This window comes from Lepisma saccharinum, chromosome 10 (assembly GCF_977018435.1).
Source record: "Lepisma saccharinum chromosome 10, izLepSacc3.1, whole genome shotgun sequence".
NCBI classification, from domain to species: domain Eukaryota; kingdom Metazoa; phylum Arthropoda; class Insecta; order Zygentoma; family Lepismatidae; genus Lepisma; species Lepisma saccharinum.
In genome coordinates this window covers 79,919,744-79,944,228 of record NC_139238.1, presented here as the reverse complement: position 1 = coordinate 79,944,228, position 24,485 = coordinate 79,919,744, and the positions used below count along the sequence as shown (strand labels likewise).

General features: G+C 36.1%; 1 protein-coding gene across 1 annotated transcript; it reads right to left on the bottom strand.

Annotated features, from left to right (window-relative positions):
* Positions 1–223: 223 nt before the first annotated feature.
* On the bottom strand, positions 224–24,485 carry LOC145993975 (SPRY domain-containing protein 7). Its single transcript, XM_083129998.1, has 5 exons — positions 24,220–24,485; positions 16,512–16,628; positions 8,801–8,961; positions 6,800–6,902; positions 224–2,718 (listed from the first exon to the last, which is right to left on the bottom strand). Exons 1-5 carry the CDS (start codon positions 24,329–24,331, stop codon positions 2,621–2,623), a joined length of 591 nt encoding a protein of 196 aa, XP_082986124.1. The 5' UTR covers positions 24,332–24,485; the 3' UTR covers positions 224–2,620.

Genomic DNA, 24,485 nt, shown 5'->3' with positions numbered 1-24,485 from the left:
GGTCATGAGTGGGGGTGATGTGATCAGCATCATGCCCCTGACCACCTTTACCCCCCAGGGTTTCCCCCAGGTAACCATGTTATTCGACTCTGGATGGGCACCGGGGCCGCTTCCATCGTTAGAAAAGTTCCCGGATTTGAACCGGCCAGGGATCGAACCCGGGACCTTTAGCATGGTAGTCAGATGCGTTACCGACTGAGCCACCGCGGCCACTTTTGAGAGGTAACGTCACTCTCATCTTCAGGGATTTAAGATTGTCCGAGAAAACCTCTTTGATATTTGCTGCCAGGAAAGCTTCAAGAATTATTTCATTTCTAATGCTTTGAAATTAAGTCATTCTTTATTTGCATGTGTTCACAAGAAATCAAAATAAGATTGAGAACAAAAAGTCATCAAAATAAGATTGAGAACAAAAAGTCATCAAATTAAGATTGAGAAAAAAATTATAGTCTGCAAAGAATATTGTATTAATGTATTATTACATCATTAAAAAAAAGTACAGTCAACTCTGGATGTAATGAACCTAAATTATTAGTCCTGACCCAAATACACTATACATTTATTTTATAACGAACCCTCACGTTTGGATTAAATGAACTTCAAAAGTTGAATTTCTATTAAAATTATCACTGTTAGCTTCTTAAGTGCAGTGCAGTACAGTACTTGAAACCAAACCTTCTTATATAAATTTGTAGACTTGAAGTACTTTGTTTCAGTACCTCACAGAGCAGTTGAGAGAGTGGGCAAGGGGGGAGGGGGGAGGGTTGTGACTCAGGGTGATGTTATGATGATGATAAGCCAGAAGGTTTAACCTGATTTGACTCCTGCCAAAAACTTACCTGTCGACAGAGAAGCCCTTGCAGATTACAGACATTTTTGGGGGGAGCTGAACCAAGTGAAACCTTCTGGTCTGTAAACATGTGTTCCGAGGTGGGGAACAGCGTGTGCCTGTCTGTACTGTACTGGCCCGTTAAGTTAAAAGTTTTGAAAAGTGAACATTAAGAATGCAGGCTGTGAAGTTGTAGTAACGAGTGAATACGAGGAAGCCATCGTAGAGATTATTCTGTCATGGAGGAAAACAGTAGTGATGTCTACGTGGGTGAGTTTATGATTTAACTACTTCATGCAGACAGGCCAAATCGAAAATGGATTTAAAGTTAGATCCATACCACTATGTGGCTCCACCAGGTATTGAGCTCATACCCTCTTGATTACAAGGTAACGGGGTTACCACTATGCCAATGGAGAGGCCCATGGTGAGAACGAGAATGAAGAAAGAGGCATCGGAGGGTGTTAATTTGTTACAGTGGAACATCGATTTTACGTTTTTTAGGGGACCAAGCAGAAAAAAATTTAAAGTTCAGGAGGAACTGTAAAATCGGGGAGAATTTTATAGCATTTTGCTCTATTGGGACCATGAATATTGAATGTATAATGTGGGAAAGTGTAGAACTGAGGAACGTAAAATTGGGGTTCCACTGTATAAGGTTTTTAGTGTGTGTGGACAATGTTGAATTTAGTGCAGAAAAAACAAACTCTAGAGAAGGATCTAAAAAAAATTCACTTAAACAGTTTGCCTTAAGCTGGCACAGATAACCAATTGTTTCAAGGTGCAATAAATTAAGAGAGTACTAAAAACTGGTTCTGTTTGATACTGTATGATATTTGATATTTTGTTTCATTAATAGAGCATGTGTAAATTAAACTGCTTGCGCCTCAGGTCTTTCTTCTCCTGTCACTTTTAACCTCAATTCAGGTTAAGATATCAGTGTTAGTGAACCAATTATCTGAATTTGTAGGGGTCCATAAGCAGAGTTGACTGATTTTCAAACTCAGCATCTTTTTAAGATACCAGTCAGTGTAACAAAGGATTTGGAATGTCCAGTTTGATATTTTTATATAAATGTGCACAATTACAACAAAAAATACAAAAATTAATAAATTAAGTAAAATTAAAATAATACAAAAATCAGGATGAAACTTCTTTAGACTGCAAAAGAGTATTTATTCTAGCAATATCCACAGGATTGTACTTTTAATGCAGTATAACCATTAATACAAAAAATATATATATAAACAATTCAGCCATGGAAATGAAATTTTTGCTTTAAAAAGCAGGAAAGCAGCATATGGTAATACTGCAATCAGCACTTATGGACTTAGTACATGTGATGTAACTTTAACATTAGAAAAGAAATTGAACTAACTTTTGCAACTGAAGAATAAGCTTATAAAAAAATCTTCAATTACCACCACTATCTTCTATTTCTTTGAAAATGGTTGTGAACTTACAAATATCTCCACATCAGAAACTGATGCAGAATGAATATATTTGTGTGTTTCTTTCAAATGTGATGACAAAATAAATAACAAAATATATTTAAAAACCTTATGAGGAAGTGTTATGATGAACCATTTCCAGTATGTGCTAAAACTATTTAGTACATTTATATAGTTCATATTAAGTTACATGACATTAAATTATGTACACTACAATGAGTTTTGTTACATTATTATACTTACAATACACTTGTTTTTACGTTACATTGTAGGATACTTTTTTCTCCATTTAAACTGCCTGAAATATATTAAGTTAATGAGCAGTATGAACCATATTCAGTTACAGTAGGGACTGTTCAAGCATTATCTTTTCGAACCCCATTGGAGGCTGGTTTTGAAAATTGTCAAATATGATGTCCAGAATTGCACCATCATCCACTAAAAGAAAACAAAAATATCTAGATAACAGTGTGGGTGTATATAGTTTCTCAGTGGAACCTCGATTTTACATTCTTCCACATTATACATTCAATTTTGATGGTCCCAATATAGCAAAATGTTATAAAATTTTCCCAATTTTACATTTTTTCACATTTTAATTTCTTTTTCAACTTGATTCTCCGAAAAATGTAAAATCGAGGTTCCATTGTATTAAGATTAAGTCGATACCAGTGCCAATGCCAATACTCTTTACTGATTCCCACCAATACAAATGCTTGAAAACTGTAACAATTAAAAACTGTTCTTTGCAACTACATCAGGGTGTCTACCAAAATAACAAATCCAAAATTCTTGACTTTTTCTTGGCCTTTTCTCCATTTTTCTTGATCCATATTCATTTGATCCCCACTTAGGCAAAGTTGGAAATTAGCGATTAAGAAAATAAATATTTATTTAATGAAAATCCCCTACCAAAAAGGGAGTTAATGAAAATCCCCTACCAAAAAGGGAGTTAAGATGAAAACTGAAGCTGTATTTAACAATTAGATCTTATCTATCATCATGGACTGCATTAGGCAGACTAGCAAGGCTCTGTATAAATTTATGTGTTTCTCGGGTTGCCGTCCCTATTTATATCTGACTAGCTGATTATCCGGCATTGCCCAGGTATTTATTTATTTATTCCAATCTTCTATTAGACAGGAAAATAATAAATTCTAACTATAGTGCAAAATGAACTTGGAGTTGAACGGCATTGGGAGTATCACTATTCATCTTAGTGACCCCGTAAACTATGGATTCCACACTAATATCGGTCGTTTTACATGTCAAACCTTTCCCACCCCTAGGAGTACCAGAGGTGTCTTGGAGTTGTACAGCATTGGGAGTGTCACTATCCATCTTAGCGACCCCGTAAACTATGGATTCCACACTAATATCGGCATTTTCGCAACATAAACTCATATCAGCCTGAATGTTAGACAACCTGAGAAACACTTTCGTTGTGCAGGATTGCATAGAGTCACGGATGTTTGTTTATGCGGAATTTAATATCAGTGGTTTTCGATTATTTTTACATGTCACCCCTTCCCACCCCACCCCTAGGGGTGCCAGATTGCAAGTGATACGTGTACCAAGTTTGGTTGAAATTGCTCCAGGTATCCGAGAGTTATGGCGGAACAAACAAACAAACATACACACCCACATACACACATCCATTTTTATATATATAGAAGATTGTCCCTTCATCCATTTAATTTTACCACCATTAATCCTCATCTTCGAGATAACACAAAGGACCATAAACGTGAAGTAAAATAAACTAAATCAATCAGTCAGTCTGTCATTGTGATAGCAAAAATTCTTGGCCACAAGTATAATTTCTTGACTTCTTATTGACTTCTTGACCTACTTCTTGATTTCTTTACTTTTCCTTGACTTTTATGACTTGTAGACACCCTGTACAAGCATCAATTTACTGCAGTTATGCTTTTAAAATATTCAAAAATTTAATCTGAATATTAAACAAGCAGTCATTTAATCACAAAATCCAATTTTTCACATAGCACTGGTGCAAAAGTAAGGACAACTTTTATATTTGTATGATATTCAGGATAATTAGACTCAACAAAAGTCTCGTTGCATTTTTTTGCAGAACCGGAATAATACTGAAACTCCAGAAACGTATTTGCCAATATTGGTGAATAAATTGGTATCATCTGATACCAATACACCGACATTAGTGTCGACTCAGCCTTAATACATATAATACATTCATAACTAAGATTTAGTTTTAACTCATAGATATCCAATCCTCTCACTTCGGTAATATATTTTGTAGTCACCTAGCAACTGAAATTTAAGCTTTTGATTGACAAAAAATATAACTTCCAGTGCTCAAAACTTCTTCTCTATTGTTGTGCTCTAGTTAGCTTACACCGAGTGTTCAGTTTAGAACTATAATATAAGAAATGGTTATATTTTCTTCACTTACAATGATTTATTTCCAAGACTTCTTACATACACACAAAAACTCAGAAAGTCTTGTTGCATTCTTAGTACACTTCAACAGTGCACCATTAGTAGCACGGCAAATGTCTAAATGATATTCAACCTCAGCACAAACGTTCTCTGGCATTGATGGCATCACACTGTTGATTGAAGCATGAATCCTTTCTCGTAAGTCTGGCAGATCTCGAACATTTGTAGCGTGCACATGATCCTTAAAACCACAAACGAAAAAGTGGAGCACAGCAAGGTCCGGTGACCATGGTGGCCACATCATAAACCAACCAATCTATTGCATTGAAGTGGTTATCAAAGAAACATTGGACTTTCTTGGCAAAATGGCATGAGACTCCATCTTGCTGGAAGTTGAGACAATTGCATTTTTCTTTAACATGCTTATCAACAGATTTCAATTCAGCAAGTGCCAAATCACAAAATACTTTCTATTCTGGCATCTGCATTATGACTGACACAATCTGGGCAGATTGAATGGCTCTACAGCTCCTGTACATGTGCAACCTGCCATGTTATTTCAGTTACTCTTCAGAGTGACACCAACTTTATGTCATTCGAACTACTTGTTTCAATGCTACAAATATTTCTTTTATTATAGTCCTAAGCAAAACACCCTGTATAAATTTTCTCTCACTCTACAGTAACAATGATGATAAGGATAAATGAACTGATTTGAAGCCAAGTTCCTCGTACGTTATTACGAGGGCCACTATTTATATTTTGAGCCTTGGCAACACTGATTGAAGTTAGGCACGATTTGACGTTTGCACGGAATCGTCTGGCATTATTGACCATAACGTTCTTCAAATGTTTTGTCAATAGCTTCATTTGTGTTGTTTATGTTGCCTTGGAGATTGAGCGACAACAATAAAATGGAATTAACTCGTGAACATTTTCGTGCGATGATTTTTTACGATTTTCGACTTGGATTATCAAGACAAGAGTGCATCGATCAACTTACTTCCACATTTGGCGATGAAGCCCCATACTTTGCCACTGTGAAACGCTGGTATAATGAATTTAATCGTGGCCGCCATTCACTCACCGACGAGATTCGCGAAGGTCGTCCAAAATCAGTTGTTGTTCAAGAAAACATTGATGCTGTGCAAAACCTAATACTGCAAGATCGTCATGTGACATACTGTGAGATTGAGGCAAACATAGGCATTAGTTCCACCAGCATATATAAAATATTACATGATCATTTAGCTGTGAGAAAGGTATGTTCTTGTTGGATCCCACACAATTTAACAAAACCTCAAAAAGACGCTTGCGTCAATTGGTGCAAACAAATTCTCAATAAATACAATCGTGGTGCTTCAAAAGAGTTCTTCGGTCAAATACGGAAAACAAACAAATGCCGTCGGATCATTCTTCATCAAGACAATGCCAGCTGTCACACATCTCATTGAACAACCGACTTTATGAACAGTCAAAAAATCGAATTGATGGGTCATCCGCCGTACAGTCCTGATTTGGCACCCAATGACTTCTTCTTGTTCCCGAATGTCAAGAATAAATTGCGTGGACATTGATTTTCATCGGCGGAAGACGCTGTTGATGCGTTCAAAAACCATATTATGGAGGTGTCTCAAGAAGATTGGAAAAACTGCTTTGACAAATGGTTCGAACGAATGCAAAAGTGTATTGACCATAAAGGAGAATACTTCGAAAAACAATAAAGCAGTTTTCAAAGCCAAATTCCTGTTTTTTCATTGTTAGGCTCAAAATATAAATAGTGACCCTCGTATGCTCATTGATATACTTGGGTATGCCCCCCGCAACAACGTATTAGCTATTCATGTCACCATGTAATCAAAGGGTCCCAAGTTCAATTCCTGGTGAAGACACATTTCTAATTACACTTTAAACAGTAAGCAAGTCCAGATTAATGCATCTGAGGAGAAAGTAGACTTAAAACAAGGCTGGACTAGACAATTTACCCTCTGCCCTATTCACAGTACATGAAGATCTCAACTATTGTTATTAAAATATCTTCACAATTCTAAAGAAATTTTATTAAACTAAAACGAGTAAAATAAATTGGCTCACTTACCAAACAAGACTGGATAAACGGTTCCTCTAATCCCAGACACAGGACAATTTAGGGATTTACCATTTATAAAGAAATTTAATTCCACGTGATCGTAAGTTAAACCCTGCAACAAAGCATATGCCATTTTTTTACTCTTTACATTAAAAAATAACAAAGTACAATACAGGGTGAGACAAAAGTCTGGTTACATACGTGATATTGTTCAAGGTCCTGTTGAATGCACACCACAGTCACCAGACCTAACACGGAGTTTTTAGTTGTGGGGACACATAAAGGCCATTGTGTATAATAAGAAAAATTAACAGCCTGGACCATCTCAAAGAAAGGCACCACCTCCAAAATCATCCCCACCACACTAGTAGATATCTCATGCAACTGGGAAAGTCGAATTGAAAGCATGCATTCCTGCAGGCAGTGTACATATTGAACAAGTACTGTAATGCTTATATACACAAATTTGTTTTTCTATGTAACCTAACTTTTGCATCACCCTGTAGATTATAAAGATAAAAACTACAATTTAATTGCTGGTGTTCATATTATACATCAAATACGACAAATTTTTATAAATGAATGTAGAAAAGGAGTACAGTGACCTTCACCTAACGTAAGGGAAATCTATACAGCCAGAGAAGCTATATTAACTATTCTAGAAACATTGTACTTTTGTTTTATACAGCTTTCAAGCATTTTAACAGAATTTAAATAAATGTGCACTTTATGCAAAAATGTACATCATCCCTTTCCATGCATGGCAATCATTTAAAAATATTTTGATCCTCAAGAAGGGATGTGAACTACAGGAAGTATAGTGATAAAAGAAGATACGATTAAGGCAAGACCTTCCTCTGTTCATTAAAGAAACTACAATATTATATTCTTAATTAGAAGTGATGGACAAAATATATATATATGTTTTTTTTTTATTTACCACTACTGATAGGCGAAAATATCCAATAGGAGTGCCCAAATCCATATACTGGATTTTTATAATATAGATTGATAATGCAGATAGTAAAATTATCCAAATTTCTGGATGGGTTGCACAATCATTGCTGTCTTCAAATTGAAAGTACGAATCCCAACAAATCTGTCATCTACACGATCATTTTGTATATTCCAGATATTAACTACATTTCCTTTCTCCAAATCTCTAAAACAGATGAACTGACAGTATGGATAATGGGTTTGTTGAAAATATGCACCTTGGATTTAAAGATATAATGGAAATTGCTGGTTATCTGAATAACTTGGCTACCGTATTTTGAAAATCCAAATCATCCATTACATTTAAAATGGATATCAGGTAATTTGAAATCCATATATCCATTATCCAGATTTGGTGGCCATTTTTAAAATTCAGATACGTATACCTAATACTGTCCCATACATAATTCTATGTACAGGGTGTTCCAAAAATGTATACACATTTTTACTGCCTGCAACTAACTAAATTTTTAATAAAATACACTGTATATATTTATTAGCAGCAGGTAGATTATTTTTTAACAGGTAGCATTTCCCGAACTTCTCGTTTGGATTGTCAGACTTCAATGTTAGTATTGTTATTTTGCATCACATTTCTGCCACTTTTGGCTTATAGCAAGGACAAGAATGAGCGATGATTGGATGAAATTTATGAAGGAATTGTCACAAAGAATGTTCATGCCATGTTTGAGACTCAAACCTGGGACCTTCAGATGCAAGGTTGAAAGTCATCCACTTAACATGCTTGGCCACCAAGCTGGTCAGAGCGAAATAGTGAATTATAATGTACGTTCCGGCACATGCCATAAGACAGTTTTCATAGTTACATTTCTATTCTTTTTAGATGTAACTGATCTGAAAAGAGTATATAAATTTTGTGCAAAAGATATTTCTCCCAAAGTGGTACTAAAAGTGCACAAACGAAACCATGGATACGAATTACATATAATGTTCACACAACAACCCTCTAAACATGTGTACAGAATGAGTAATTCACGGTGTTAATAAACTCACCACAATATCTCCTTCCTGGATGGTTTCTTCCAATTTGTAGACACTTTCCTGATTATGCCTCACGGTTCCTTCAGAGCAGAGAACCCATGACTGCGTATCATGGCCTCCAGGGGCATGGTTAAGGTCGGAATTCGGGGTGGCCAATCCGATGCCCCAGACACCTGCAACAGATTGAAAATAACAGACAGATATTGAAATAGCACATGGACAGTGTGAAAAGGTTGAGATGAGTACCTTTTCCCTTATACCTCCCCATGATTGAGCAAATCTGGCAAGGGAATCGGACCTCTCTCTTTCCCCTTTCTTTTTTCTCTCTCTCTCTCTCTCAGAGGGAGAGTCTCTACCTTTCTCTCTCTCCTTTTGCAGTTCTTTCTCCCTCCCACTTCTCTCTTTCTCACCAAAGAGGGGGGGGGGGGGCATTCCATGTCAAATCAACAAGTGAAGAGGCACTTTTCAACCTCACATATTGTGATTCATTTGAAAATTGGCACACTGAAAGGGCCACTTGAGGTAGCAAAATATGCAACTTTGTAGATCTATATCTTTTATATTTCTGAAATTACAGTGTTGCAAACCAGAGACCTGCACAAGACCCAGAGGAAACCCGTCCACAATGAGTTGCACCTACAATAATATGCAACATGCATGCCAAGACAGGTGTTCGACATTGGGCAAGCAAGCCTCCTTTCCACAGGCCTCAATGCCTGCCACGTTTTTGTCTTTACCCGGGTACTAAGAAGTCAGGTGAGACTCGATGTAGTTCCTGCAGTCAGACGCGAGCACCACTGTCAGTGTTTCCAATGACCATTAAATTTCACTACGCATGGAGACAATCAAATTTATGCTAATCGCAGGTGCCTTGAAGTTGTATAACTGTTAGATTTTGTAACTTCTCAAATTAGTTTCATTATTATGTCAAACAGACTACCACATATTTTCCACATTTATTTTGAAGATCTTGAAATAGGTTTGTGTGTTTTGTTCATTTTATGTCACATTTCTGGTCTTGAAATTGTAAATCTTCTCTCGGTTTCATTTTTATATCATTTGTTGAAAAGTGTAAATAGTATTGCCTGCTATTTGCACCTGTCTGAAGATACAAGCTAACTATATATTTTGCATCGTGTTACTATGAATGTGGTCTATAGAACTAGATAACTCACAACAACGTGAGAGAATGACGATTTGTTGAAATAGATGGCAATATGCAAAAACCTTTTGTAATGTAAATCAGGACTGGACCTACAGTTTAAAGTGAGATCTGAACCACCATGTACCTCCACCGAGTATTGAACCCGGGACCACTTGATAACAACGCGACAACGCTACCATTGTGTCATTGGGAAGCCCCCGCTCCCTCTCAAAAAAAAAAGTCTAATATAGAACCACCACCAGTCGTCACACCATGTTCCAAAATATTTACGATGGCTCTTTTTGCGAAACTTGGTTCGTACTCCTTTATGTCCCCAAAATTTTGGAAACCAACTGCCGCTGGGTGTGACCGTTACAAATGTTTTCTACCACGGAATAAATCTCTGCAATTTCAAATTGATAAAAGTGATGAACATTTCAAGTGCTCCTTGAAGAGTTTAGAATCTAAAAGGTGGCAACAGTGACTGCATGACTCATGTATCTCGAGACGGTGCAAAACAGAAATGAGAGTTCACTGCAGATAAGCGAGCTGGGTCTTGCAAGTTACCCGTGGGCTTACGATGCTCGACAGTTATACTCGCTCGCTCGCCAGCCAGGTAGGTCTAGTAAGCGAATGTTGCAGATGTGCAGCGCTCTGTTGCAAACTATGTGATTTTGACCATTTTTTCCAACATCCTGTTAACTTTAAATTGCAATATTTCGGCAACCAGGGCACCTATAGAAGTGATTCAGACGACGTTGGAAAGGTCTTGAAGGGCTCTTTCACACAAGATATAGAATGCCTATGCCAGGGTAAAACCCAATTGAAGGTGGTGTCAAGAAAATTTTGGTAGCCATTTTCTCAAAAATGGGCCCTATAAAATAACAATTGAAGGTGGTGTACATACACTATTATTCAATAAGTATACAAAATTTAAAAATGGGATGCCAATGGGATCGGGAGTTATGTTAGATTTAGGTTGAGTTAGGGTAGGTATGAGAGGTATTGTCATAAGGTTTGTTTATATTAGAGTAATTACACATATGCGGTAAGCATAAGATAAAAAATATCATGTCCAACGAATATAAGCAACTATGCTGAGAGAATTCACGATAGGTGGACTGCTAGATGGCATTGGCTTTTCTACATGTAAAGCAGAGAACTCTGAAGTTGTGTCATATTTGGCTGTTGTTTACATATCAAAATTAATTTCATTGTTAATTTAACTACATTGTTACTTGTTTTGGTCATAAATCTACCAAATATTGAGTTTCTCAAAATATAAATGGTAAATTCTGTGTAGGCGTGTGCAGTGGGACATTTTGAGTGAGAGCTGTTTTGACCAGGTTCTGCAACTTGCACACAAAATAAAATGTAAAAGAGTCTACAGCATGATTTTACGAAAAATGATAAAGGATACTAATGTTTGGCTGACACATCGGGATCCTTAACACACCCACCTATGTAAATATTTGTGTCAAATGTATATAGTGGTTTGCCAGATAGGCAATTGACTAAAGCGATGTACAAAAAAGGATAAAAAATAACATGGTTCCTGCAAAAAGATGGTGGAGAAGGTGGATTGAAAATAACGTCTAGAGGCAGAAATTTGGTGATTTCCGCATTCGTGTGACACTTGGACGTAGAAGGTGGATTGTCTTTCTACAGAGAAGCAATGAAGAACAGTTTTTCGTATGCGTAAGTTGCGGTATGAGAGCAGGACGGCCGAAAAACCACGGAGGTAAGCTGAAATTTAGCTTCTTGTGTCATATGAGCTCATTAAAACATATCGTTAGGTAGATCTACCTTGTTCGCGAAAAATTCTTATAGCATGCTAATGTGTGTGTTGTGAAGAAAATCGGAAAATGTTAACTCCAAACAACGTGGCTTGAACGCGATGGCAGACGATGCCATTGCTGACAAAATTTGGTTTCTCTTATAACAAGGATGCAAATTTGGTTCAAAACACCTGGCACAGTTGGGAATATATGTAAATATTAATGAACATTTTTATATCCCAGTTTTGTTGTGGGGAATAAAGTAATTTTACGTTCCAACATGAATCAAGGTCACATGCCCTTATATGGAAATCTGCCCAGCTGGTAAAGCCAATGCAAGAAGAGTATAGCGTATCACGGGTTGCATAGTTATTCATAGCAAAAATAGACTTAGAATATTTGCTGGTGTTATCAAAACGTCATTCTTCGTTAGATACATACTTGTAGGAAAGTAATTATCCGATATTTTGTTTACGGCAACATATGTACATTGAAGCCGTACACTCATTTCCAGTGTTGTAAGTATGAGTTTAAGAATGCAGTGAATTTGTTGAAATAACATTTCCTCAGATAAAAGTAAATGAGAGATATCCTTGAAACTTAAATACCAGCCGTTATTTGCTGGATCAGTCAGATGTTCGTTTGATTTTCATTTATGAAAGAATAACACAATAAGGTACATGCTGCATGTTGGTGGCAACTCTGTAGTTTGTTCGTCATAATAAATATGTTTGATAGTATCTTGAGTACCATTTCAACCCATGATAATGCACAAAGATTGCCCAAGATAATATTGCTTGTGTTGGTTCATTGTTCTTTCCTTCCAGGAGGGGGGAATTCTGGTCATGAAAACTACCATAATTAAGCCTATTTAACAAGGGTGCTTTTTAGTTCAAGTACAAAAGGGAAAATCTTTATATTTTAGGTCTACTTCTTGCATTATCATTAATTCAAGACCTATAAAGCATTAGTACATCAATATCAGAACTAAATAAGTGTCTTAAATCAGACCTGCTTATTAATAGCTTGAAGGTTAGGCATATCATACGAAATAGGGAGGGGATGAATTTCTGAAATGTGGTAATATTTGTGCGAGGTTGGTACAAAAAGTGTGCCTTAATGTCACAGGAAAAGAAACAAGTTACTTGGTGTGTAGCCACTTTCACGCCTAAAGGGAAATAAAAGGACAATTGACAGAAAAATCCATTCGTATTCAAAATTTGATTTATTTATTGTATTTATCATCATTTCCAATCACAGCAAGGTAACAGGTGGTATTTCATTTGACAGTATGGGCAACTTCGTTATTACTGAACATAGCGAAAAATGAAATGAGGGGAAAATTGGTGGAAGTAGCTGAGTTACAGTTCTTGAATTTTCAATGTAGCATGCACCGATCGGGATGTACACTGGTACGACCCTAATTGTTAACTAAAAATGTCACATGCTTGGCATGGAATACTGTATGCCATCGCAATGCTATACATTTTTTGGAAAATTAAGAACTGATGATCATAATTGCCTCTTTGGGTGAGTTCCATACTTTGATTATTTCAATTTATTTTAATGTTTGTTCTCCTGGATTTCCTTCACACTTAAAATGTCTCATCTATCATATATAAAGAACCATTTTCCTGTAGTTTACAGTTATTAAAGATACAGTTACAACAATGATTAGCAATTTTTTAAACAAAAAGAATCCCTTGGATGTTGTCAGTGTTACATTGTTGTAATATAGCAACTTAACTGTGAAAAGAAGCAGTCTGTTTTATTTTTATTTCAGATAAAAAAATTTTGTTCACACAATTTTTTTATTTAAAATTATGAATCCCAAATATCATCAGGTAATTCAAAGTTATCATTGTTTTCACAAAGTCTCTTGATGTTTTCTGTTACATTACATTTTAAAGATGGTGGCTTACTCCATTTGTGAAATAGAAAACTCCATACTGGATCTATGTTACCATTTTCATTATTTAATTTATTAAATATTAATTTAATATATTAATTATTTATTATTAATTAAATAATTGTACAATGCAAGCAATTCATACATACAAGAAAAACTATAAAGAACCGTTGACTAGAAAGTAATATTGTTCTATTGCTTTCATCAATATATTTATATAGATCTGTACTACTTAGTAGTAGTAGTAGCAGTCGGGGGTGGGGGTGGTGGTGGTGGTGGTAGTAGTAGTAGTAGTAGTAATTAAACTATAATAAAATACTGGTAATGTGAATTTGGAGAAACATTTTTTAACCCCCTTCCATTGGTTTAATCCGTGTACACTACTGGCTTAGCCTTTTCAAGTGGTCTGGAGAGGGGAGGGGGAAATCTCGTCACATGTTCACAATTTTTACTTGTTTTCTTTGACTTTAATTAACGTCATCAATTCTTAAGTTACATTTTACAGTGTGATATTGTAATGCCATACAATATTCTGGGCCAAGCATGTGGCATTTTTGGTTACCAATTAGGGTCGTACCAGTGTACAGTTAACGGCAAAGATAATGGTAGGCAAATTGTCCACCGCTATTTTCATTCCTTTTTTATTCTACATCCTGTGCTGTTTAAGGAATGAAACTATGTTGGTTCAAAGCAGGCATTGTTCTCTGCTTACTGACGTCATTATTTCAATTCATTGTCATCACATTGTGTAATACAGACCGAATGAAAATGGTGGACAATTTGCCTACTGTTTCTTTCGCCATTGGGTGTACATCCTGAACAGTGCATTCAAGCATTTTAGATTGAAACTCACCTACTTCCACCCACTTTCCCCTCATTTCACTTTTCTCTATGTTGACTAATAACGAAGTTGCCCATGGAACCGGACTTTTGAGTCACCCTTATTTCTAATAATCGGGAATTTAAACATCATATTCATTTACGTTAATTCAAACAATATTGCATTTGATTTCTGTTCGACTTTTACTCTTGAACATTAGGAATTTGTCTATCAAAATCTGTTATCATCCATTACCTAACCCACCATACCCTATCCTAAATCTAACGTAACTCTGAATCCCATTGGCGTCCCATTTCTAAATTTTGTATACTTATTGAATAATAGTGTATGTACACCACCTTCAATTGTTATTTCACCCTGGCATAGGCATTCTATATCTTGTGTGAAAGAGCCCTTCAAGACCTTTCCAATGCCATCTGAATCACTTCTATAGGTGCCCTGGTTGCCAAAATAATACCAGGTTTATTTGTTGATTCGTTTTGGGGATATAGTAATGTTTACTCTCTTAGGCAGGGTGTTATTACTGTTACCTGGGTTAACAATATTTATAGCTGGGGTTGGTGCAAATTTTGAGTATGATTTAAGGAAAATTATTGCTTTATCTATACTAAGACAACTCGGACTAATAATATTAACATTATCTAACAAGATGTTGGAAAAAATGGTCAATATCGCAGTTTGCAAAACTGTAATTTAGGAAATACAAAAGATCCATACCTCAGGTGGCCTTCCAGTATACCAAATTTCAAATGATTAAAAAAATGTAAGGTTGAGGACCTTGTTCATTTGACATGGAATGGCCCAGAGCTAAGAGAGGAAGAAGTAAAACAAGTGAAAATCGAGAGGGACGAAGCAAGAAAGAAAATAAAGAACAAAGAAATGCAGAAAGGATGATTGTTATTGATTTGGTGTTTTAAGTCCACTTTATGTACAGTAAGGCTAATCGGGACTGGACCTACAGTTTAAAGTTGGATCCGAACCACTGGGCCAAGTGCCTCCACCGGGTATCGAACCTGAGGACCCCTTGATTACAAGGCAACGATGCTAGCTAGGGGAGGGTGCAGAAAGGATGAAAAAGATATGGTCTATCTCACTTCTCCCTTCTTCTGCATCCCCTATTTCACTCTATCTCTCAGGATGGGATGGCAGAAAGGATAGACAAGACAATATTCTCATTCTTCCTTTAGAGGTAAGAGGGGGGGCGGACAGAGAGAGGGAGGGGGAGAGGGGGAGAGGGAGAGAGAGATTTTACTCTCTTTCTCTCTTTTTCGTTTCAAATTTGTATTGAGTTGCAATTTTAAAATGTGAAATATAGCTACACCAAGAAGATTGCACCTTATGAGGCCTACTTCACTACACATCAGACCTTCAATACAGAGCCAGTATCAATACAAAACTGCTACCATATTACAACTTCAAAATTATTATCAGACTTTTTGTGTCTGAAAAGTTACAAAGTAAAAATTTGGAACGTAACTTTTGTACAGAAAAACGATAGAGACATGAAACTTAGACTAGGTATTAAATTTGTCTATGTGGATATTTTTTTAAACATTAAACAAGAAAATCGTGCTCTACATGAACATCCAATATGTGAAAAAGTTACTAATGTGTAAAAAAAAGTTTTGTACAAAGTAAAAACAAAAATGGATAAAAGAGAGTTGTGAAGATTTTGTGATTAAACTATAGCAATTTTAATATTACATTTATCTCTTAGGTAATTTTTTGAATGAAACTGTTATAATTACAACTTTTAACTGTCATAATGTTTAAATATCAGTAAGAGTGTTGTTATCAGAATGGGCATCAATTCATCTCTACTTTCAACCACTCTAGTTGTATTCAAACATTTTTGAGACAAACCAGTCTTCTGGAAGGGCTCTATAAACCATCTTGATTTTTAAGTTTTTAATCAGACGAACTTCCTTCAGAGCACACTCACTCATACTAGTAGCATTCAGCTGTCCTAGGGAGCATTACTGTTCTTTGTTCAATACCTTTCATTCTAAGCCATTTTCTGCTAGAAATATAGTGCACTTAATAACTATTACCTGTCTGTTGAAGTTTTACTTCAAAGTAAGACTTGTTTTGAACCAAAGGTGCGCTGCCCAATGCTCCACCACTTCCGCAAATACGCTGCCCATTTTTCACAATCACTACCTCATGACCTGGAACAACATAAAATCAGAAAATAGAACATTTGCTAATTTTAGTAACTTTGTATAATTGAAGTCAGATTAAACAACCAGGTAAGTCAACTCTTGTCAAACGGACATGTACATGGAAAATTGAAAAAAAAAATGTTTTGGAGAATGGAAGCATCAAATGAAAGAAAGCATGTTGTAAAGTCCAGCACAGGATCAATCAACAGTGCAGGAAATTAGACCACTGCCTCACTTACAACAGAAAATTGAATTACCTGGAATTTATAAGCTTCTTGTAATATTTACAACTACAGGGAGGTTATTCCAGTAGTTTACTGCAAGAGCGTCCCCGTCATGCAACAGTTCCCGGCAAATTGCGTTACAGGAAGTCCGTAACAGAAATTGCTTGTTTTGTAATGCTTCCACTTTTCACAATTACAGTTACAATTACAATTGAAATAAGCACGTACCTTGTCGCAAGGATGCTGGGAAAGGTGTCCTCACAAATACAAATATTTCTGGCACCTTATTTCTGACATCTAATCTTAGATTAGACATCGCTACTTTATCCTCAGTTGTCACGAGAGCACCGGCAGCTTATCAGAGGAGTTGTCAGCCGCGAGAGGGCGCTTCATACTGCACGAATGCGACACCTGTCGGCAATGATGCCAACTGTATGGACATGTCCCTAGGCATAGAGACTTTTCACTATATTTCGCACACGTAGGGACAGATTTTGCCAAATGAGGGAAAACGTAGGGACTTTTTTCAATCTTGGCAAGTTCTTTTTTTAAAACATTTCCAATCTCGTGAAAATAGTGCTAACATTGGCACATTCTAACGTGAAAACGGAAAGAATATTTTCAATCTTAAGTGATGCAAAAACAAAAAAAGAGAAATAAAATGGGACCAGAATTGTTAAAGACTGCAGGAAATACAGCATCACCAACCAACATCGATCTCTTCACAGCAGCAGCATGTATGACTTCAAATAACATAATCAACAGTAAACGACTCAACGTTATTCATTAAGGCAAGAATTTACAATACTAGACCCTTCTGTAATTTCTATGCTACTTCTTATACTCACAAAATAATTAGTCGTGATGATTTATCTCAGGTGAATATGTTGGGGTGAGGTGAAAAAATTGTTCATTAACGTCTAGATGTTGTAAAGTAAGCTTTTCAATTCCTGCAATGTTTCTCCGTATACAAGTATGGTAGGCATATTTGTTGATATGAACAATTGACGATCACAATTAGTTACGCTGTCTACAGCATTGCCACACTGTTGATTTCATACTTGGAGAGCATGGATTGTGTAAGAATGGCGGAAGAGAACAGTAAAAAAGTTGTTAATGTTGTACAGATTGTTAGGTGGAGTGTGCAGGAGGATGGCCGTGGGCTAATTAAAAAACGCATGGATTTCGGTATTTTGCCCAAAGAAGGTGCTTGCTTACATGTGACAGTGACAATCACGATGTAGAAGAACATGTGGAATGTGGACTGATTTGATTACAGGTAAGTTTGGCAACAGTGCATCGATCGTAAAATTGAATGATACGAAAATGGCATCTTCGATGATGAAAATTTGCTGTTAAAGTGCTACGAAAATAAGATTTGTTATCGGTTCGTAATCACAATTGGCCCAAAACCATTCACGGATAGTCCCACTGACCATTCTCGGTAAGGTTAGGTTAAGTTAGGTTAGGCAAGGCAAACATACTTAAAATTTGGGGTTGAAAAACCATGCATGGGTAGCCCCACAAACCATTGACGAATAGCCCCACGAACCATTCAGGAAAAGTTAGGTTAAGATAGGCAAACATAGTTACAATTTGGGGTCTTAATAATATCAGGAATGTATATTTCATTTTTTTAAGTATTGGAAACACAAAATCTTCCGGTAAATAATGAGCGGACCACTCAATTTAGCTTATTTTGCAATTTCTACATGTGACCCCCAAATTTTAACTTCAAATTCATGATTAGGCCACCTCAATTAGTGAGTATACTAAATATTACAAAAATCGGGGAGGGGGTCCTGTATTGTAAATTCGCTCCTTCATTAATTGTGGAAGTAGCAAGCAGAAAGATTTGGTAAGTAAAAGTGTATATTTTATCTTCTGTTTTGCATGCTCATGAGGTGTGTTTTTTTTTAGTCGCTTTACTTGGCGTAGGGACATTTTGACTATGTCTGTAGGGCCATTGCCAAAAAATAGTTAGCAACACTGTCGGCTACCAGACGTAGTGAGTGTACACTCATATTCACTTCTGTTTGTGTTTATCAGTATGCGTGTTGTTTATACTGTGTTATTGAGTTAGTTTGCTATTCAGTGCTAGTGCTTTATTGTGTGTTAATTGTTTCAAGCATTAGTTATGCCGCTAAACAAATATAGTCTTGAACAAAGTTTTATGTACAATAATTACGTGAAAACAAACTCTTGCAGAAAAGTGGTCAGGCAATTACGAGAGACAGGATCTCTTGAACCTAAGAAACGTGTTGTATTGCTGTTGAAGGAGGTCATTTTCAACATCTCTTATAACACAGGAGGTTGGTGATCATCATTATTATTACTTTTAAATATAATTTTACGCCTACAGTTTGCTTTATGCGCTGGGATGCTGTCTTTCCTTTCTGTCAACTGAGGATAAAGTAGTGATGTCTAATCTAAGATTAGATGTCAGAAATAAGGTGCCAGAAATATTTGTATTTGGGAGGACACCTTTTCCAGCATCCTTGCGACTAGGTATGTGCTTCTTTCAATTGTAATTGTAACTGTAATTGTGAAAAGTGGAAAGATTACAAAACAAGCGGTTTCCATTACGGACTTCCTGTAACACAATTTGCTGGGACTTGCTGCATGACTGAGGCGCCAAGCGGCCGACGCTCTCTCAGTAAACGACTTAAATAACTTCCCTGTATATATGTATACACTGTTGCAAATAATACATCTTCATGAAGATGTAAATTAAGTGTTTACAGATACATTACAATTTGGCTGTTTTTAAAAATATATCCGAATCCCGAATGCTGGATGAATTTTCCAACATGTACAGTTTGAGAATGGGTTTGGATGTTGTTTGATGTTACAATTGTTCTTACTCAACACAGCCTCAGAAACGTAAACTTTAGGGTCTGAAATATCGCATCAGAAAGTTGATTCCACCCCCCAATAGTTCTTTGCGAACAAAGCAGAGTGTGATATTATTCTAAAGTCTCTATCTTACTTTGAGCACTGATTACAATCTTGCATATGATAAGGAAAACCTACCAAGAAGAAAGCAATTTTTATTCACTCCCAAGGTGTGTACACATTTTATTGGAAAACACATTTCCAAAGGGATGAAATTATGGCCACATTTATATTCACGCAATCATTCTTAAGAAATAAAACATAAATTTTCACCTCCCAACAGGATATTGATCAATGCTGTCACCTTGTCATAAAGACATCCTGGATTAATTTCTCATTAGCGCCATATTGGAATTAGATACAGTCCTGATTAGCCTATCTGAGCATAAATCTACATGTAACGGCCGTTCGTACACTCCAACCAAGTCAGCACATATGTTCTATAACTCAATCCAAGTACGGCTAGCTCTGCCCACTTCCGCCTCCACGGTGCATCCGGCTTACTTGGCTTCTAACATTTGTAAGCCTTTCTCCATGACTGCAGACGAAAACTAGCAGAAAACACGACACAGCCAGCTTTCTTTCAATGGCCGTTGGCCAGCAATAATTTATTTGATGCCTTCGTAAGTCAGAAAACCAACTGAAGGTAAAGGTGTAGTTAATATTATTTTGTACCCGTATCTGAAGAGAAAAAGTATAAAACAATCAAAAAAGTAGTTTTTGATCTAAACTGCAATGAAATATTTTTTAAAGCTATTTCATATACCTTAATTCAAACTGCTGCATACAGATGGCACTGATGTGGTAGTTTTGTTAATACCGGTGCATTTTATTTCTTTTATGACTAGTATAGAAGATTTCGTGGTGAAACAAAGATCATATGTTCTTCCCGCAAGCATCTGAAATACTTTGTGAAAAAATGAAAACATTTCATACCTTCAGAGTGCTTATCATTAAAATTTTTGAAGTGGCGTTTCGTCGCAATATACTCCGTCGTGCAGATTTTAGCATACACTGTTGCCGAGATTTCACTCTGTGCTTTCTAACGATATGATCAATGCAAGTTCTTGATAAGCTACCACAGGATATCGAATCCCGTACATATACGAAAACAAATATTCCACGGAGGAAGTTAAAAAGCTGAACAAGCTCGAAGATAAGACTTAATATTTAATTACTTGTTGCTTAACATTATCCATCAAAAGCAAAATGTTTGAAATATAGGCAAAATGTATAATTTATTTACATGTTGAAGAAATATCTTCTGATGTAATTTCGGTGAGAATATCGCTTGAACCTATCAATTTCTTGAACACTGCATGACTTTCTTTACTTCCAAACGAAGTTGATAATTCTTTGTAAATGTAAAATCAGAATAGAATATTATATTTCACGTTAGGCATAATCCTAATAACTACAGTCTTGAGATCATTACTATAGTGTAAAATATATGTAGCTTAATATAGATTATATCTGATATCATTAAATCAATATTGCATAAAATGCTCTATTTTCAAACCTAGGAAACTCGTGCTATTCACATGTACAACATCGGAATATTTATTACAAATCAGTAGTTTGTTTAAATATTTTTTTTTACTTTGCCCTTGTACATTTTTGAAATGAGTACTTTCTGACCTATTTTCTACAAGAGTTTCTCTTTTTTATTCTTGAAGCAGCTCGCAAATATTCATATGTACTAAGTAGGTCAGGCTAAGTTAGGTTTGATTCGAATAGATGTAATGTGAGATCCCTGAATGTTTGAAAGTTTCGGACACAGTTCTGTTATCTTCCTTTACAGAAACACGTCAGAAAACCGGTTCTGTAAACTGTATGAAGCTCTTCTGTTTTCTTGTCCTTTTATAATTTAGGACGGCTCATAATGAGAGTGCATTTCGTCCAATAACTTGATTCTGTATATATTTAAAGTGTAAAAGTACACCCTAACAGTTATGAGATTAAAATTTTACCGTCTATCGAACACAAGTCTGTATGTTTACTGAGAATTTCCAAATAAGTACCGGTATAGATAAATGAAGATACTAGTTTCCATACTTGCAAGTACAAGGGCAATAATTTAATTGTGGATGACACAGAGCTTCATAGAAATCATAATTTGTCCTGATTATGCTACATATATTTGGTGCAATATCAGATTGGATTTCAGTAGCCGTTTGTACTAAATAGTTTACTTCGAATACCAGTGAGTATGAAGATTGACTAGTTTTTCTCTCAGACCTATGACTGACTGATTTTGCATGGATGTCTGATATTATCATTCCATACAGTTAAATGTTTTAAAAAATGCTATTTTTTTTTTTATTTTTTTTTGCTTCGTGGATGGTCCACCATGTAGGACTCCCGTGTATACAAATTTAGCCTCATTAACTTTACCCCACAAGACTACTTCTGACATCGATATTCTAACCTAAAAATATCACGAAACAGTTTGTCTCGTCCATACGTTTGAAATTTGACCTTTTCAACCAAAATTCAACAATAAAGCAAAAGGAACTTGGGCCTTAATTTCCACTAGTCTACGATACTTTGAGTCGCTTGTCAACGGAAAATGCATTGTCCATGGGAAGCGCGCATGCTTGCGTAAGGTAATTTTTAAGCTGTTTCGGAGCGAGTGAAGAATATAGAGAATGTCTCCAATTTAGTTAAATTTTGGTGTACTAACTAAATTTGGCCTTCTACTCACGAATCTGTTGTTAAAATGTGGGGGTCACGTGTGGAAATAGGGAAAAAAACCGATATACAGTAGAGCGTTGATTATCCGAAGTAATTGGGGGACATGGGTTTTCGGAAAACTGGTTTGTTCGGATAATCGAACTGTCCATGTTTATTTGCCAAAAAGAAGTACTGTACAGTAAATTTATTCATAAAAACAGGCATCTCTTTAAGTATGTATTACAAAGTAACGTACAAAGGCAACTTTAGTAGGAATATATAGTATGTTGTACAGTTTATTAAGCAAAAATATGTACATATTACATACGCATTTTGCATGAACAATACACACAGTACACAAAATTAACGTTTAAAAAAATCCTTTATTTTGGTCTGTCTAAGCAAGCCTACACGCTTACGAGCAGCTAAGTCACGTACTTTTTTCATTACACATATCTGAAAGTGAGCGAGTACACAGTTCGGTTAAGCGGTCGTTCGGATAATCGACGCTCTACTGTAAGTGGAAAATTTATTTTTTTACAGCCGTTTCACATTGTTTTAGGAACAAAATTGGTAAATGTTTACTATCCTTCGGACACCTATAACTTCTGAGTATCGTCAATTTTTGACATTTGTACTTACCTATCTGCTTCGCGGATCATTTTTTAACGTGTAATCACGTTATTTTGATCATTTTTTTCTTTAAAAAAAGTGTCTTTGTAACTGAAGAACGTACGTTTCCGCAAATGGTTTGTGAGGCTATGTGTCAATGGTTCGTGGGGCTATACGAGAATGGTGTGTGGGGCTACGCATATTTTTTTTCGAAAACCAATTTTTAACTATTGTAACCTATTGTGGCCCTACCTAATTTAACCTTACCGGAAATGGTTCGTGGGGCTATGCGTCAATGGTTGAATTTCCGCTATGAAACACTCCATCACATCACACAAAACACCTTCCAGATGTTAGACAATACTACAGGAACTTATTACGGTAAGTAGTTTCTTCTGTAGAAATGAAGAAATCTGTCCGAAGGATAGCAAACTAGTACCCTCACTAATTTTGGCCTCATAATCACGAATCTGCAGTTAAAATTTACCAGTCACGTCTAGAAATTGCAAAATAAGCCGAAAAAGTGGGTCCATGAACGGAGTAAACACCCTTGATTTATGAAGAAAACAACTATTTTTTTGCAATGACCTTACCGTGAATGGTTTGTGGGGCAAATATATTTTCCACCTTTACGCAAGACGCCATTTTCTCACATGAAAATCAAAGCTCTCACTTATTGCACAACACTTGAAAGCAATTGGAGACACTTCTGGTATTGTAAATTCACACCCTCATTACTTTACGGAAGGTTCAAATTTCGTGTGACAGCGATTGCCAAAATTCTACGATAATTAGCCTTGCGCTAGGAGAGTTTGAAAAAAATCATAAAACAATCGAAACCCTTACCAAACTGAGCAAAAATGCTAGCTACTGCAGCAACTCAGTGATAATTTAAAAAAATGAGATCATAACTTAACAATATCAAGTGTCCACCATTCTCACAGGTTTCTCACTGATGACACTTTCGAACTTACTACTTTCCTCGGCAAAAAGAATAATATGTTTTCCACCATTTTCCGAGATGTACGGATAACTATTTGACAAACTTGGTAACACGACTGCAATCAGAATAGGGCTCACAAAATTGTGTCAACAATGATTTTTAAACAACAAAAATAATACTTTGAACTTGTTCCCAAATTAAATACAGTTAACCATAAATTTCCACCTTTATAACACGAAAATAACTGTACCCATGTGAGTAGTATCCAGGACAATTGAAGGCACTTCTCTCATTGGCGTGTGATTGTGGGACAAACCGAGTCCATCCCAACAGTTTCTGAAACAGCAAAACATTAAAGTCATTTTGCTTATAGAAGGTTAATACTGTACACGAAGTATATCCGCTCTTTGATATTCCATATTAGAGTAACACAGCTGTCAAAAATACATATCCCATGACCCCTCTTTCCCACACAGAATTTTCGTTCAACAAACCACAGCAGATCCTGACCCACAG